General features: G+C 43.7%; 2 protein-coding genes across 8 annotated transcripts in view; both read right to left on the bottom strand.

Annotated features, from left to right (window-relative positions):
- ATP5PF (ATP synthase peripheral stalk subunit F6) overlaps nt 1-18281 on the bottom strand; it is a 985871-nt gene that overhangs the window by 150898 nt on the left and 816692 nt on the right. The gene's annotated exons all lie outside the window — the stretch shown is intronic.
- The window catches only part of APP (amyloid beta precursor protein), a 286015-nt gene continuing 280414 nt past the window's right edge, over nt 12681-18281 (bottom strand). For all 6 annotated transcript variants that reach the window (XM_050784742.1, XM_050784743.1, XM_050784744.1 and 3 more), the window contains one exon: nt 12681-13903. In XM_050784742.1, the coding sequence (XP_050640699.1) occupies nt 13802-13903 (102 nt within the window). In that variant the 3' untranslated portion in view covers nt 12681-13801. The remainder of the gene's footprint in view (nt 13904-18281) is intronic.

Raw genomic sequence — 18281 nt, 5'->3', positions numbered from 1 at the left:
TTGTAGAATTGGTTGAGCCACATTACCAGTCTGGGTGGTGTCAGCTGGTGCATTGAGTGCAGGGCCTACGAAATGTCTAAGCACTGATCCTAGGCTTTACAGTAGTGATGTTAGTCCCAGGAGCAATTTGGGGAGGTTCAGACTCTTGGAGCTGGAGGTCGCATGGTCCCTAAACTGTAATTTCTAATCTTACAGTTAATTTGTTAGTCCTCGGAAAGGGTTATTATTAACAATTTTGTTTCAGAGTTAAACTATAAACTCAATTTATTCCCAAGGTTAGTTCAGCTTATGCCCAGGAATGAACAAGAACAGCTTAAAGATTAGAAGCAAGATGGAGTCAGTTAGGTTTGATCTCTTTCACTGTCATAATCTCCTCAATTATAATTTTTGCAAAAGCAGTTTCACTTTCTAGTATCTAATATTTTAGTAAGTCCTCTGTCCTCCCATTTTCCTACCTTTTTGATCCTTCCTCTGTGCTACTTGCCAAAGCATGCCAATTTCAATTCACTCATTTATTCAACAACTACTCTTTGAGCATCATCATGCACAAGGCATTAGACTAAGCACCAAGGATTCATCCATGAAGAAGACAAACAAAAAAATCTTGTCTTTGCAAAGTTTACATTGTAGTGAAAGGAAGGCAATAAGCAAATACAAGAGTAAAACATATGAGTCAGATGGTGCCCAGGAGAAAAGTGATGAAGAGAAGGATATATGAAATGCTTCTTCATGTGCTGTTAGGGCAGGGTGGAGAGTTAAGTTTTGGCAGCCATGGTCAGGCAAAGCATCATCAAAATGATGACATTTGATCAAAGACCTAAGAAGACAAGGGATAAGGTGAACAGATAACCAGTGAGTTGCGATTTTTGGGTAGGGCTCAGTGGTGAATGCTCCTGTCTGCTCCACACAGCATCCACAGAAGCAGCTCACCTAAAGGATGAGGGATATGTTTCCACGACAGCGCCCTCATGTGGCTGGGGGGTTGGTGTTGGCTGTCAGTTTGGGAGTTTGGCTGGGGTCCTCAGTTCCTCTCCATGTGCAATGTGCACCTCTATCTGCAGGAATGGAGGAATAGAATTATTATGTATTGAGAAGTGAAAGGCTAAAGGAGGAGCAAGACTTCTGGAGTCTGATGTTGGACACATTAAGTGTGAGATGTCTGTTAAATATTCAAATGATGTGAGCAGGCAACTGGGAATCTGGAGTTCAGAACGGAAATTATAAAAAGAAATTGCCCTACCCAAGGGAATTAAACCACATCCTTTTATGTCCCAGTCTTTCATTACTAGTTAATTATGCTGAGCTGATCAAGACAGGGAAATGGCCATTACCCTTACTTATCCCTAATAGAATGTATATATTTTTCCTAATGCGGTAGTTTTAAAACAAGTTCTTTGACATTCTTCCCATCAAGAGATGGAATCTATATCCCCTTTCCTTGACCTAGACAGGCATTTGTGGTTGCCTTGGGACCAACTGGGTACGACAGAAATAATGTTATGGAACTTTTGAGGGTGAGGCATAAAAGGCAATACAGTTTCTGCCTCTCTCTTTGGGATGTTCATCCTTGAAACCCAGCCACCATGCTCTGAGAAAGCTAGGGCCATATGGAGGTACACATTGTTTGTGGATAGGAACTGAGGCCCCCAGCCGAATTCCAAAACTGACAGCCAACACCAACCCACCAGTCACATGAGGGCGCCATCTTGGAAACATGTTCCTCATCCTTCGGTTCAGCTGCCTCTGTGGGTGCTGTGTGGAGACCGGAGCATTCCTCACTGAGCCCTACCAAAATTGCAGATTTGTGGCAAAACACAATTTTTACTGTATAAACCACTGTTAAAGGTGGTAATAGTTATCCAGAGACTTAACATACAAGGTGTTGGAATTAGGACCTTTTTTTTTTTTTTTTTTTTTTTTTTTTTTTTTTTTTTTTTTTTTTGAGACGGAGTCTCGCTGTGTCGCCCAGGCTGGAGTGCAGGGGCGCGATCTCCATTCACTGCAAGCTCCGCCTCCCGGGTTCCCGCCATTCTCCTGCCTCAGCCTCCCGAGTAGCTGGGACCACAGGCACCCGCCACCACCCCTGACTAATTTTTTTGTATTTTTAGTAGAGACGGGGTTTCACCATGTTAGCCAGGATGGTCTTGATCTCCTGACCTCGTGTTCCGCCCGCCTCGGCCTCCCAAAGTGCTGGGATTACAGGCGTGAGCCACTGCGCCCGGCCAGGGCCATCTTTAAACATTTTTTTTAACCATTGTATTGCCAGTGCTTGACATTATCTGAGTATATGCAGTAGGCATGCAATAGCTGTTTTACATGAATGAGCCAAGATGAAGCATCTGTGACCATCTTCCAAATGAAAGGAGGAAGGCTGAAAGCACTGAGAAAGGCTCCTAGTTTGGAGGAATAGAGTTCATCTCAGGAAGAACACAGTTCAGTGTAGTCAAATTTTTTTTAAATTTATTTTTATTTTTTCATTTTTTTTGAGACGGAGTCTCCCTCTGTTGCCCAGGCTGGAGTGCAGTGGCGCGATCTCGGTTCACTGCAACCTCCGCCTCCAGGATTCAAGTGATTCTCTTGCCTCAGGCTCCAGAGTAGCTGGAATTATAGGCACACACCACCACCCCCGAGTATTTTTTGTATTTTTGTAGAGACGGGGTTTCCGCTTGTTGGCCAGGCTGATCTCGAACTCCTGACCTCAAGTGATCCACCCGCCTTGGCATCCCAAAGTGCTGGGGTTACAGGCATGAACCACCGCGCCCGGCCAAGGTAGTTAAAAATTGTATGCACTGAATGTGTAAAATAGGTTGTCCAAGAAATCTTATGGACAATAAAAGTCATTTACTTTGGAAATTATTCTAAAACCTTTTGAAATACAGCAATGTTAGAAATGAGATGCAGCCCCTGCTAGTTGCCTCAGAGCTGGTTAGTTAGTGGAGGATAGATTTTCTTGGTTTAATAGCCATAAAGGAACTTCATATTCTGATTTGATCTGCACATGTATTCAACAGAGTAAATACATGATGAAAGCAAGAAAATTATATAATTTTCACTCCAATTTTTCCTATATGCGCAAAGTCATACCAGTGTAGAGCCTTAACATGTTTGTGGGTAGGGGAGAGGGGACAGAAGAGAATAGACACAGGGCCATTCAAGGATCCTCTACAAGACTGTCATTCCTGAGTAACCAGTCTAATCAGAAAATGGTGTGTATGGTTAGGCCAAAATTAGTCTCTTCTTTTTCTGTTTTTGTTTTTTTTTTTGAGATGGAGTCTCGCTCTGTCGCCCAGGCTGGAGTGCAGTGGCGAGATCTTGGCTCACTGGCAAGCTCCGCCTCCCGGGTTCACGCCATTCTCCTGCCTCAGCCACCCGAGTAGCTGGGACTACAGGCGCCCGCCACCATGCCCGGCTAATTTTTTGTATTTTTAGTAAAGACAAGATTTCACTGTGTTAGTCAGGATGGTCTCGATCTCCTGACCTCGTGATCTGCCCACCTCGGTCTCCCAAAGTGCTGGGATTACAGGCGTGAGCCACCACACCAGGCCAGTCTCTTCTTTCATTTCAATTCGGTGATACATGACATTACTCAAGTCCCTTAGTCCTGGTGGTACCTTGAGGGGGCACTCACATTCACAGCTGATGGAAGTGGGATTTCCTTTTTTTGGAAGTCAATTTGATATTATGATTAAAGAGATAAGAATTAAAAATATCCCTCTACTTAGACACTCTCACGAGTAGCTAACACATAAGTACCATTTACTACATATCAGGCACTGTTCTATACCTATGTATATTAATACATTTAATCCTCATGACTGCCTTATAAAGTACTATTATCTTATTTTATGAAACAGAGACTCAACCAAGGCAAGTCTTGGCTGGCCTCAGCCTCGGTTGGGTCTACATTGTTGAAGCAGATGCTGAACTGCCTTTTGTTGTAAAACAAAAACAAGGTCGGGTGTGGTGGCTCACACCTGTAATCCCGGCACTTTGGGAGGCTGAGGTGGGCAAATCACCTGAGGCTGCGAGTTCAAGACCAGCCTGACCAACATGGAGAAACCCCGTCTCTACTAAAAATACAAAAATTAGCTGGGCATGGTGGCGCATGCCTGGAATCCCAGCTACTTGGGAGGCTGCAACAGGAGAATCGCTTGAACTTGGGAGGCAGAGGTTGCAGTGAGCCGAGATCGCGCCCTTGCACTCCAGCCTGGACAACAAGAGTGAAACTCTGTCTCAAAAGAAAAAAAAAAGAAAAGAATGAGAGGGACTCCTTATCCTTCCACCATGTTCTGACACAGCTAGAAGGCATATCTGGGAACCTAAAAGTGGGCCCTCACCAGACAGAAAATCTGCTGGCTCCTTGATCTTGGATTTCCCGGCCTCCATAACCATGAGAAATAAATTTCTCTTTGCCTATAAGTCACTCAGTTTATAGTATTTTGTTATAGCAGTTCGAATGGACTAAGACAGTATATATGCAAATGTATTAATAATATTTATCTCTGGATTGTGAAAATATGAGTAAATCCCTTTTCTTCCTACATTCTGTTTCCCTTCCTTCTTTCCTTCCTTCCTCCCTCCCTCCCTCCTCTTTCTTCTTTCTTTCTTCCTTCCATTTTCTTCTTCTCTCTCTTTCTTTCTTCTTTCATTCTTCTTTTTTTTTGAGAAAGGGTCTGGCCGTGTCGTCCAGGCTGGAGTGCAGTGGTGTGATTTCGTCTCACTGCAGCTTTGACTTCCCGGGTTCAAGCGATTTCCTACCTCAGCCTACCAAGTAGCTGGGAATCACAGGTGCGTACCAACATGTCTGGCTAAATTTTTTTTTTTTTTTGAGACGGAGTCTCGCTCTGTCACCCAGGCTGGAGTGCAGTGGCCAGATCTCAGCTCACTGCAAGCTCCGCCTCCTGGGTTCACGCCATTCTCCTGCTTCAGCCTCCTGAGTAGCTGGGACTACAGGCGCCCGCCACCTTGCCTGGCTAGTTTTTTGTATTTTTTAGTAGAGACGGGGTTTCACCGTGTTAGCCAGGATGGTCTCGATCTCCTGACCTCGTGATCCACCCGTCTCGGCCTCCCAAAGTGCTGGGATTACAGGCTTAAGCCACCGCGCCTGGCCTAATTTTTGTATTTTTAATAGAGACAGGGTTTCACCATTTTGCCCAGGTTGGTCTTGAACTCTTGATCTCAAGAGATTCACCCACCTCGGCCTCTCAAAGTGCTGGGATTACAGGTGTGAGCCACTGTGCCCGGCGTACATCCTGTATTTTCTAAAACATGCATTGCATTTATAATCATAATGTGTATTTTAAAACAAAGACAGGAATCTGGGTCTTTTAACTCAGGAAAAGGTTTAGGTTTAAGCTATTGCTTTGCATATATGAATTATAATAAATACTTTTCATGTGGCTGACATTAGACAGTGTATGGAAGAGAAGCAAGAGCAGAAACTCAGGGTCCACCAGTATCCAAAGCTGTGATTTTTATGATCCTTCATAGCTTAATCATGGGTGTGTGTGCGTGTGTGTGCTTGTTGAAAATGCAGAGTCCTGGGTCTCCAGAGATGATCTCAGTAAGCCCAGAATGGGATCTGGGAAACTGCAATATTTGGCGAGACTCATAGGTGATTCTGATGTAGGTGAATTCTTTGACAAACAGAGATGTGAAGAACAGTGCTTCTCTTACCTACAGGACTCGGGTAGGAGAAAAATGAGATAGTCATGGCTGGGAAGCCAAAGGAACTTTGGGAAAATATATGTAAAACATATGTAAAAGCACATTGTGATGATATAATAAGATGTTCTCCACCACGGCTGCATATTAGAATCATCTGGGCGCTTTAAAAATATACCAGTGTGCAGATTTCCTCATAATGGTGGTAAATGTCCCTCTTTCAGCATGACTAAAAGATAAGACAAGCTGCAATTTTCCAATTATCTGTGCACAGAAGAAAAAAAAATCCAACAGAGTACGCACTGCGGGCCTGCAGCAAGCAGCCACCACAAACCCGTGGGTGCAGAAATCAGGGGAGAGAAGTCTCAAGAGATTGGGGAAAAGGGTGGAGGGAAGCAGAGAACTTAGAGAAAAAACAGACAAAGCCACTCCCAAAAGAGAAAGTGAAACAATATTTACAAAGACAATGAACAAGGCCGCGTGCGTGGTGGCTCACGCCTGTAATCCCAGCACTTTGGGAGGCCAAGGTGGGTGGATCATCTGAGGTCAGGAGTTCCAGATCTCCTGGCCAAAACGGTGAAACCCCGTCTCTACTAAAAATACAAAAAATTAGCCGGGCATGATGGTGTGCGCCTGTAATCCCAGCTACTCAGGAGGCTGAGGCAGGAGAATTGCTTGAACCCAGGAGGCAGAGGTTGCAGTGAGCCATGATTGCACCATTGCACTCCAGCCTGGGCAACAAGAGTGAAACTCCGTCTCAGAGAAAAAAAAAAAAAAAAAAAAAAGAGACAATGAACACTGATGGGTACCCGGCAGTTCAGAGCCCAGGCTCCAGTGGGGCCTGACAGTGTGCAGCCCAGACACGGAGAAGCCGAGCTTGTTGGGGAGAATCAGACACAGGGAGAGAAGTGGTGCTCCTGGGAGACAGGCAGGGCAGGAGAAGAGGAAATAGAACAAAATTAAGGATCCTGCAGAAAATAGGAGACACATCAACTCTTCTATCTTTCCCATCAACATCATCCATGAAAGAAACTGCACAGAACATCGCTGAACTGAGAGAAGAATCTGCTCCTAACTAGGCCTCCTGCCCACAGAATGAACAGGAAGAGGAAGAAGTGGAGCAACGTCTTTCGAGAACGAATGCCAAAGTCAGAAGTTGCAAATCAAAGTTTCTCTGCTGGTGATGTCTCCTCTACATAACCATGAACTTGATGAAAATTCTAAGCCAACACTCAGTATTTATGAAATATTCTCCAATCTGCATCTGGGAGCATGGAAAATATTAATACATTGAATTGAAAATATAAAAACTAGGTAGAGAAATCAACAAAAAATAGGAGAAAATGAAGCCAGAGCTGCTGAAATTCAGGAAAAAAAAAAATAGAAGAAAATTACAAAACTTTATCAGTAATAAAGAACAGATTACAAGGTGCCCCGAAGAGAATAGGTTCAAATAAAAACTGAATAAAGGGTATTGAATACAAGAAGGACAGCCAAGAGAATGAAAAGGAGATAAAGAAAATAAAAAGGATCACAGAAGAAGGTTGAAATGGAAGCCAAAGGAGGCTGCATATTTGTATTATTGGTGTTCTTGAAGAAAAATAATATAACAGAATATTTAAAACTCTAATCCAAGAAAAAGTTCCCGAAATAAAAGAACCAAGTCAACTATAAGCTGCAAAGGCCCAGTGGGGTATATAGGAAAATTGATCACAAATAATCAATTCTGAGATAGCTTAGAAAATTATTAGACTTTAAAGATTAAAAGAAAAAAAATTCTGAAGGCCTCCAGGCCCAAAAAATATTTACAAAGATAATTAGATTGGCCCCAGATTTCTCAAAAATAACATGCAAAGCAAGGAAACACTAGAACACCATTTTCAAGAAACCCAAGGAGAAACAAGCTGCTCTTCAAGTTTCAAGGTCACAGAAAATCAGTTTCAAACTCACCAGAATTCCAGGAACAGAGTACACGTGCCCTTGCTGAGCAGCTTACTGGAGGGTGAGTTTCACCGAACCAAAAGACTTCTGGGAACAAAAGGACCAACAGAGAGCATTTCACATATTTGACAGTAGAGCTGAGAATAATGTAACAGTTGGATCATGGGTTAATGAAACACAGGAAGACATGTAAACATTATATACTGATAAAGTAGAACAAATACAACTAAAAAGGTGGGAGAAGGGAGAGAAAAGTGGAAAAGTAGAGTAAGACCATTGACTGACATATAGGTGGGAATCAGTATCATCTAGAAAAGACAGATAGTAACAGGTAAGACAGAAAAAAGGGAATAAGAGCACTACAGAAGATTAGTATAAAAGTAACCAGTAGAATAAAGATACAAGGCCGAGCGCGGTGGCTCACACCTGTAATTCCAGCACTTTGGGAGGCCAAGGCAGGCAGATCACCTGAGGTCAGGAGTTTGAGACCAGCTTGACCAACATGGTGAAACCCCATCTCTACTATAAGTGAAAAACTAGCTGGCTGAGGTGGCACGTGCCTGTCGTCCCAGATACTTGGGAGAGTCGCTGGAACCCGGGAGGCGGAGCTTGCAGTGAGCCGAGATCGCGCCACCGCACTCCAGCCTGGGCCACAGAGTGAGACTCCGTCTCAAAAAAAAAAAAAAAAAAAAAAAAAGATACAAAATTCATAAACCAAAAGAAAAAAAACACAAGAGGACACAGTAAATATAAAAGTATAATACATTCAGCAATTGCAATGTGAAATATGACAGAATTGACACCAAACACGAACATGGCAGTTATATCAATAAAACTGGATGAGCTTAATTTGCCTATTAAAAAAATATTATATTCAGATTGGCTTGTATAGCAAAACTTCAACTCTGTGTTGCACACAAGATATACACCAGAAATGCAGTCATTGAAATAGCTAAAAATAAAGGAATGAACAGAAATGTACCAGACAAATGGAAACAGTAAGACAGCAGGCATTGCAACCCTGATACCGAAGTAGAGACTTCAAGCCCCAAACAAAAAACATAAAAATGGCCCTTGGGCATATAAAAGAATAGCCCACATTATTCATAAGATAAATACAACTTAAAATTGTACTGAGATTGTACTCTTCCCGACCCATCAGATTAGCCACAGCAAAGTCTCTCAAAATCTCATTAATCTTTTTGGCCCGGGCAACTACTACTATAATTCTATTTAGTAGCACTTCAGTTTTGTATAAATTACCTATTGATCAATCCCCAGACCACTGGAAGAATCCTATCAATATACCTCAATTAAGAATCAAGATTATAAGGCATTATCTTTTCATAGTTATATATATATGTATATATATATTTGGCTAGAAATTTTTTTCATTAGCTTTGAAATTGTCAGAGGAGTTTGAACCAGAGCAACTCCATTTTGAATAGGGGCTGGGTAAAATAAGGCTCAGACCTACTGGGCTGCATTCCCAGATGGTTAAGGCACTCTTAAGTCACAGGATGAGATTGCAGGTCTGCATAAGATACAGGTCATAAAGACCTTGCTCATAAAACAAGTTGCAGTAAAGAAGCCGGCCGAAACCCACCAAAACCAAGATAGCGATGAGAGTGACCCTCTGGTCATCCTCACTGCTACACTCCCACTAGAGCCATGACGGTTTACAGATGCCATGACAATGTCAGGAAGTTACCCTGGTTTACAGATGCCATGGCAATGTCAGGAAGTTACCCTATATGGTCTAAAAAGGGGAGGCATGAATAATCCAGCCCTTGTTTAGTATATAATCAAGAAATAACAATAAAATGGGCAACCAGCAGCCCTCAGGGTCACTCTGCCTATGGAGCAACCAATCTTCCATTTTTCTACTTTCCTAAAATTTCATTTCCTTTTACTCTATGGACCTGCCTTGAATTCTTTCTTGCATGAGATCCGAGAACCCTCTCTTGGGGTCTGCATTGGGACCCCCTTTCTGGTCACAAAATGATCAAAGTTAAAGCTGTAGTTACTGTAACTGAAGGTTGGCCTTGGAGTGCCATCCCATACAGTGCCATGTTTGAGAGCTGGTTTTCATTTCATTGGTGGCATTAGAAATGTACTATTATATTAGGGTTAATTCACCCTGACACCCCAACTAGCTAGCTACCTCCCCTTGGGCCAGGCAAAATGAAACAGTAGCTTGTATATATAAATTGTTACATGTACATACCTTCATACAGCGGTCGTGTCTAACTGCCCCTAACAGGGCAAGGGAGATAACCATTTTGTTCTCATGAAAACAAGATACACTCAGATGAGTTTTGAGTTTGTTCATAATGCAGAACGTGATGAAGCAAGTTTAATTTTCCAGCTTAGTGTTTTTAGTTTAAAATGTTGCAATCTAAAGCTAAAATGTTCACCTGAGGCCAAGGACAACACAGCAAACACACCAGGGCCAATGTGTCCTCAGACCTTTGGAATCGCAGTCAGATATCACTGTGAACTGCATGTTTGTGTTTCCCCCAAATCCCTATGTTGAAACCCTGATCCCCTATAATGGTATGTGGAGGTTGGACCTTGGGGAGGCACTTAGGGTTACCTTAGTAACCCCATGAGGACAGAGCCCTCGCGATGGGACTAGTGCTCGAGGGAAATGAAGAGACCATCTTTCTCTTCACCATGTGAGGATATGACCAAGTACCCTCATTTTTCTAAGAAAAAGAGAACGAGTTATTACTTTTTTCTCTTTTCTCCATTTTCCAGTTTCCCATGTCCTATTTAGCCCTTTAGAAATGCAATTATAATTGTTTACCTCTCCTTCACCAGACAGTCCCTACAGGGCAAGGCCGTCTAACTATGTGCTTCCAAGCTCCAGTGAAACTCTTTCTCACCAGGAGACTGCTCGGGAGACAACAGTCAACTTACAACCCAAATTATACCTGCTAAAAAACTCTCCCTAACCTGGAGATATGACAGAATTGACACCAAACACGGACATGGCAGTTACATCAATAAAACTGGATGAGCTTAATCTGCCTATTAAAAAAAGATTATACTCAGATTGGCTTGTATAGCAAAACCTCAACTCTGTGCCGCACACAAGACACACACCAAAAATGCAGTCATTGAAACAGCTAAAAATAAAGGAATGAACAAAAATGTACCAGACAAATGGAAACAGTAAGACAGCAGGCATTGCAACCCTGATACCGAAGTAGAGACTTCAAGCCCCGAACAAAAAACATAAAAATGGCCCTTGGGCATATAAAAGAATAGCCCACATTATTCATAAGATAAATACAACTTAAAATTGTACTGAGATTGTACTCTTCCCCACCCATCGGATTAGCCACAGCAAAGTCTCTCAAAATCTCATTAATCTTTTTGGCCCGGGCAACTAGAATTCTGTAATCGAATTCTGTCCACAAAGACATTGACTCAGTCGCCTGGTAGATAACGCACCAAAACGAGTACAGGGACCCCCACCTGCTCGCTGCCTTCCCTGCGTGTTATTCGTGCCAGGCCCTCCTTCTAAAAGTGCCCACTTGGCTGGGGGCAGTGGCTCATGCCTGTAATCCCAGCACTTTGGGAGGCTGAGGCGGGCAGATCACGAGGTCAGGACATCAAGAATATCCTGGCCAACATGGTGAAACCTCGTCTCTACTAAAAATACAAAAATTAGTTAGGTGTGGTTGTGCGCGCCTGTAGCCAGCCCCAGCTACTCAGGAGGCTGAGGGAAGAGAATTGTTTGAACCCAGGAGGTGGAGGCTGCAGTGAGCTGAGATCGCCCTACTGCACTCCAGCCTGGGCGACAGAGCGAGGCTCCTGTCTCAAAAACAAAAAACAAAAAACCGTGCCCACTTTCTGCTCCAAAAGTGAAGCAATATCCTTAAGGCAGGAAGCCTGCACGTCTTCCCCCAAGCTAGCTTTGGAATAAAAAGTCATTTTCTTTATACCATTTTCTCACTCTTAATTGGATTCGGCAAGCAGCAAGTGACTGAACCTGCATTTCTGTTACAGGGACACAGCCAGGAGGCTGCCATCTGTGAACCAGGACAGGGCCCTGGCCAACTTGACTGTGCTGGCACCTTGATCTCCTACATCCAGCTTTCAGAACTGAGAGACAGAAGTATTAAAGCCACCCAGTCTATGGGATTGTTACAGCAGCCTGAACTAACAGAAGGAGACTTTCCCAATAAAAAATTATGTTACATACGACATTATTTTAAACTACAGAGCTGTGGTTCTCAAATGTGATTGACTTTGTCCCCTAAAAGACATCTGGCAATGTCCAGAGACACATTTGATTGCCAGTGGGTAGATGCTGCTAAATAAATATCCTACACTGCTCAGGAAAACTCCCTTTGACAAGTAATTATTCTCCACAAAATGTTAGTGGCATTCAGGATAAGAAACCCTGCTTTGGCCGGGGGTGGTGGCTCACACCTGTAATCCCAGCACTTTGGGAGGTCAAGACAGCTGGATCACGAGGTCAGGAGATTGAGACCATCCTGGCTAACATGGTGAAACCCTGTCTCTATTAAAAATACAAAAAATTAACCGGGCGTGGTGGCGGGCACCTGTAGTCCCAGCTACTCGGGAGGCTGAGGCAGGAGAATAGCCTGAACCCGGGAGGCGGAGCTTGCAGTGAGCTGAGATCACGCCACTGCACTCCAGCCTGGGCGACAGAGTGAGACTCTGTCTCAATAAAAAGCAAACAAACAAACAAAACCAAAGAGAACAAAAAGAAACTGTTTTACAGATAACAATCAGCTGTCTTAATTTTTATTTCCCTGGAACTTTTCCCTTTGTCTCTCATTTGGGTCAAACTTGAGGGCCAAAATATGGAAGCAAAATATTTTAGATCAAGTAAAGACTGTAAATGAGGTCTAGGAAATATTTTGCCAGCACTGGGAGACACAAGTTGGCCCTAACTTCCTACTCAGACTTGCAATTAAGACACAACAGGTGTGGGTACTCAACATGAGAAGATTTCTCACTGGGTACCCACAGTTCTTACTGTAGGTCAGTAAATGGTCAATATTGTTACCATAGAATCATTCACACCAGCACAATGGTGCTCCTCCAAGAATGTATTTATTTACATGAAAACACCATTTTATACAAATTGAAGACACATCTTAAAGAAGGGTTTGTCCAGGCATGCCTTCCTCCTTCCCTTATATTGCCACTTCCATTTTCATCTTCTGTTGTATCATAAATAAAACTTCAGACTGGTTAAAGAAAATTGAATCTGCCTCTTCTCTCCCCGCCCAGAATTACTTTGACTGTTTAATGTCTGGAGTCATCCTTCAAAGAAAAGTCTTGCCCAGGGTTATTTTATTTAATTTATTTATGTAATACAGTGTAGAAAGCGATCATGTCATAAGCAATGATTCTGTACAATCATCCTGCAGAAATTTTTTTTGGAGAATTCTTGGTAATTTAAGACCAGCAGAGCACCCCTCCCCACCCGCCCCGTAAAAGTGCTTACAATGAACAGGGATTCTTTTCTTTATCAAAGACCCAAAGATACGTGGACAAAAAAAAAAGCTCGAAGTCTCAATGCCTAATGTGTGCACATAAAACAGGCACAAAGAAACAAACGTGTATCCTCTTAATTCCTATATCACAAATATAGCAGAAGCAGCAATCTGTACAGTAAAATGCAATCGTGGAAAAAAAATCTCTCTAAAGCATCTGAAGTACTTAAAAATGTTTAACTTTAAAATGCATAGTGATCAGGAAAGGAATACTTAGGCAAGAGAAGCAGCTAAACTCCCACGTTCACATGAAGCATCCCCCATCGATTCTTAAAGCATATGTAAAGTAGGACTTAATTGGGTCACAAACCACAAGAATAATATACAACTGGCTAAGGGGCTATGTGATAAATAATCAGGAGAGAATCTATTCATGCACTAGTTTGATACAGCTAAATTCTTTACAGTACACAAAACCCATTAATAATGTAGTGTAGAGACCAAAATGTAAAGAGAGAGAGAATACATTACTGATTTGTGGATTAATTCAAGTTCAGGCATCTACTTGTGTTACAGCACAGCTGTCAAAAGGCGATAATGAGTAAATCATAAAACAGAGGGGTTTGTTTCTTCCGACAGTATTCTATAAATGGACACCGATGGGTAGTGAAGCAATGGTTTTGCTGTCCAACTTCAGAGGCTGCTGTGGCGGGGGTCTAGTTCTGCATCTGCTCAAAGAACTTGTAGGTTGGATTTTCATAGCCGTTCTGCTGCATCTTGGACAGGTGGCGCTCCTCTGGGGTGACAGCGGCGTCAACCTGAAAAACAAGGAAGAGGAGAGCTGAGTAAAAAATAAAAATCAATCCTTTAAGGGTGAACATGGAGAAGCGGTAAAAAGATAAGGAGTACAGTACTCTTCGTTGCAGAACACCCATGATTTTCTCCCCCACTTTGACATCTTGGAGAACACCTTTGCCCACCAGTTATACAGATGCTGTGCTCCATCTAGCCACCAGGTGGCGGTGGAAACCTTGGTGCGCTTATGAGGTGTCCAGTGGTGGTTTCTGGTTCCCCAGCTCCACAGTAAGTGGATAAACCCAGTGCAATGGTATTTTTTCTTCCGCTGTTGGCTCAATAAAGGACAAATGGTGTCAATGAAAGCCTGTTTTACTTGGAAGTGTTTTGGTAAGATAGATAAAACCACAAGAGTATCATGGAGGGAGATTCAGCAAAGTATACTGTATCTTGGGTGACACTCAAATCTGTGTAGAAAAATACTCGATTTCCTAGACCGCTGAATATCTTCCCATGCTGATTTTAGTCTAGCCCGTTTCTATCAAATTTTATGTTTGTTAAAATGTTAAAGAGAGGTTTGAGAATCACTTAATTAAAACAATAACATACATATGCCAAAGGGGGCTATTATTTGGCACAAGAAAAAAGGAAGAGCAAGGACGACCCCATTCTAGATTATGTAATTTTTAAAAAACTGAGAATTAAGATACTATAGAATTATGTTCAGCTAAAAGTTTAAAATCAGACCCTCTCTGTTAATATGTTGCTTTACCTCTAACTAAGGTGAGGCCAGTAACTGAAGACGTTTTCCTTCCCGTGTCACTGTTAGAGCTGTGTGGGGAATTGACTCTCTGCAGGTTGGGCAGGGTACTTACCACTACAACTCTGCAGGTTGGGCAGTGGCTGTTCTTGTTTTACTATATTTGTTATACCTCTCCCTGTTCACAGAAGACAGGAGGTCCTTAACTCTGCTGAATGAGTAAAGGCTTACTTTTTTGTCTGTTAAAATTCCTTTTTTGTAAAACCATGGTAAGATGGAAGAGAATAAATACAAAATCATCACAATGAAAAGGCATGTTTTCCAGAGAAAAATTTGGATGTACCATACAGAAGATAGTCCTTCAAAGGGATATTCCCTAGAATGGGCTGCTCATTCACCTCTGGGAGAATACTTCAGGCCCATTCCCCCTTGCTGAGTGTTGCTAAGTGACATTCCCCCACTTATGCAGTTTTTCCCCCTACACACCCTGTCTGGCACAGATCTGAGCCTACACAGCAATGCCCCTGAAGCCAAAGAAGAAAAAGTACCAGTGAGGACGTGGTGTCAGCAGTAAGACATGAGGTCTCGAGATGGAGCTAGATATGTCATGACTAGACCACACTGGCTGATAATAATTCAGACTAAAGGATCTGTCAATATGGCTAGGTGCGGTGGCTCATGCCTGTAATCCCAGCACTTTGGGAGGCTGAGGTCGGTGCATCACTTGAGGTCAGGAGTTCGAGACCAGCCTGCCCAACATGGTGAAACCTTGTCTCTACTAAAAATACAAAAATTAGCCAGGCGTGGTGGTGCACACCCGTAATCCCAGCTGCTCCAGAAGCGGAGGCAGGAGAATGACTTGAACTTGGGGGGCTGAGTTTGCAGTGAGCCAAGATTGTGCCACTGCACTTCAGCCTGGACGACAGAGTGAGACTCCATCTTAAAAAAAAAAAAAAAAAAAAAAAAAAAAAAAGGCCAGGGGTGGTGGCTCACAATCCCAGCACTTTTGGGAGGCCAAGGTGGGCGGATCACAAGGTCAGGAGTTCAAGACCAACCTGGCCAACATAGTGAAATCCTATCTCTACTAAAAATATATAAAAAAAAATTAGCTGGGCATGGTGGCACATGCCTGTAGTCCCAACTCCTCTAGAGGCTGAGGCAGGAGAATTTTTTGAACCTGGGAGGCAGAGGTTGCAGTGAGCTGAGATCGTACCACTGCACTCCAGCCTGGGCAACAGAGGGAGACTCTGTTTCAAAAAATCTGTCAGTATAATCAGGTCCCCCGTGGTCCCTTTGTACAGCCCCCCTTCATGAAGTGATTGACTCTTTTCAGTCTGGGAAGGAGGTGGAATGACTAGCAGTGGCTCATCCCAAGGCAGCTGGAAAAGGTAGATATACAGCTCCCTCGTCCCTTGGGACAGTGTTCCCTCCATCATGTGCCCTGATTCTTTTTTTTTTTTTTTTTTTTTGAGTTGGAGTCCTGCTTTTGTCACCCAGGCTGGAGTGTAATGGTGCAATCTCGGCTCGCTGCAACCTCTGCCTCTGAGGTTCAAGTGATTCTCCTGCCTCAGCCTCCCGAGTAGCTGGGATTACAGGCACCTGCCACTACGCCTGGCTAATTTTTGTAATTTTAGTAGAGACGGGGTTTCACCATGTTGGCCAAGCTGGTCTTGAACTGACCTCAGGTGATCTGCCTACCTCGGCCTCCTAAAGGGCTAGGATTACAGGCGTGAGTCACCACGGCCACGTGCCCTGATTTTCAAGTTCCCATTTATGGAGAGACTGTGTGCCACTGTGAATCCCTCTAATCTACCATCCTATGGCTCAGAGCTGCCTGAGTTCCCCTGCAGCCAAACTCTCATGTTACTCCAAAGACAGACCTAGGCATCTCCCCTTAGCACATTCCCACCAACAAGCTCTAACCAAGGCCAGTCCTCAGAGGACACTACTCGAATGGATGCTCAGCTTCCCTGTCCCTCTGGGAGCAAATCACAGATGTTTTCCTCATCCTCTCCTCTTTCCTTTGATCTGCACTGTTGTCAACAAATGAGGTCACCTGGCTTTTAACTGGTAACTGTGTAATTAGCCTCCAACTTGTAAGTTAAAACACCATGGTTAAAGATTAGCACCAATCATGAGAGATTTCATTCACCCTGTAAATCTGTGTGCCAGGAGACAGCCTACCTGCAGCAGTATGCCATTCGAACTTGGGCATCATTTCTGCTCCCCGCCACCTCGTAACTGACATCTCAAAGAATGCCCAGGTTAAAAAAAATGATCTTGCTTAGGAGATCAAGCACAAAGCTGCTACGTTTCTGACTGTAGAAGAAAGCCCCCATGCTGCTTCATTGTTGGAATATTACGCTTTCATCTCTTCCAGGAGGCACATCCACCACCACACTCGCTGTCAACAATCATTTGCATGCGTCAGGGGCAGGGGAACACCTGGCAATTTGATAGGTTTATCTCCCCTTCAAACTCCAAAGCCAAATAGTTGAGTCCCTGGCTAGAGAGGCGAGGCTCCAAGGCTGGTGCACCATCCAGGCCTCTAACTCTCCTGTCTTTTCTTGGCTTCTGTTTCGCTACTTGCTAACCCTATTACCTTTTGCCACTGAGAGGACAGTTACATTGTGCCATTCCTGCCATACCTCAGAGGGCTCAGGAGCTACAGGAGAAGGGATTATCTTGACAAAAGGGCATCCAAGGAGTATGGATTGGATCTTTAATCTCTAAGCCCTTGAAAGCTAGATGTGAAAAACTGAGTACTCATGTCTATGGATAGTTACGGCTAAAGGAAGAGCAGCAGGTAAGGGTAGCCTTCCTCTCCAGCAGGCTCACCAATCTCTTCCTCATTGCTAAGCTACAGCAGTGGCAAGGCCACCAGGTGAAGGCCAGCCCCACCATGCCCCTGTGCAGACAGGGCCTCTGCATGGACGCAGTATTATTTCTCTTAAAGCAGAGCCAGGGGAGGTTTGAGCCCGTGGTGCTTGTTCTGGAAGGAATAAGACAATGAAGTTGGCCAGGCGCGGTGGCTCACGCCTGTAATCCCAGCACTTTGGGAGGCCGAGAGGGGCAGATCACGAGGTCAGGAGATCGAGACCATTCTGGCTAACACGGTGAAACCCTGTCTCTACTAAAAAAAAAAAAAACCAAAAAAACCCAAAAAAGTAGCCGGGCGTGGTGGCAGCACCTGTAGTCCCAGCTACTTGGGAGGCTGAGGCAGGAGAATAGTGTGAACCTGGGAGGCGGAGCTTGCAGTGAGCTGAGATCCAGCCACTGTACTCCAGCCTGGGCGACAGAGCAAGACTCTGTCTCAAAAAAAAAAAAAAAAAAAAAAAAAAAAAGACAAGTCAGGGACAGAATTTCCATTTTTCCAACCAGGTAGGAACATCTGTCACTTTCTGGGATGAAGACACACATACCTACAACCACTGAATAGTCCTTCTCTTCCCAGACTGCCTGGAACACACAGCAGCAGGAACTCATCTGAAGTCTTCATTTGGTTCTCAGTACGCTGCACCTTCCTGAGACCTGGGTCCCTGTACTGCATGGCGGCACGGCTTCAGCTGGCTGCTGCCTATGACACACGCTGAAAAGAGCTGAGCCCAAACAGCCTGACCCCGCCTTGCCCCAAAATAGCT

This window comes from Macaca thibetana, chromosome 3 (assembly GCF_024542745.1).
Source record: "Macaca thibetana thibetana isolate TM-01 chromosome 3, ASM2454274v1, whole genome shotgun sequence".
Classification (NCBI taxonomy): domain Eukaryota; kingdom Metazoa; phylum Chordata; class Mammalia; order Primates; family Cercopithecidae; genus Macaca; species Macaca thibetana.
The sequence above is the reverse complement of the archived record's forward strand: the minus strand, read 5'-3'. Positions and strand labels throughout refer to the sequence as shown.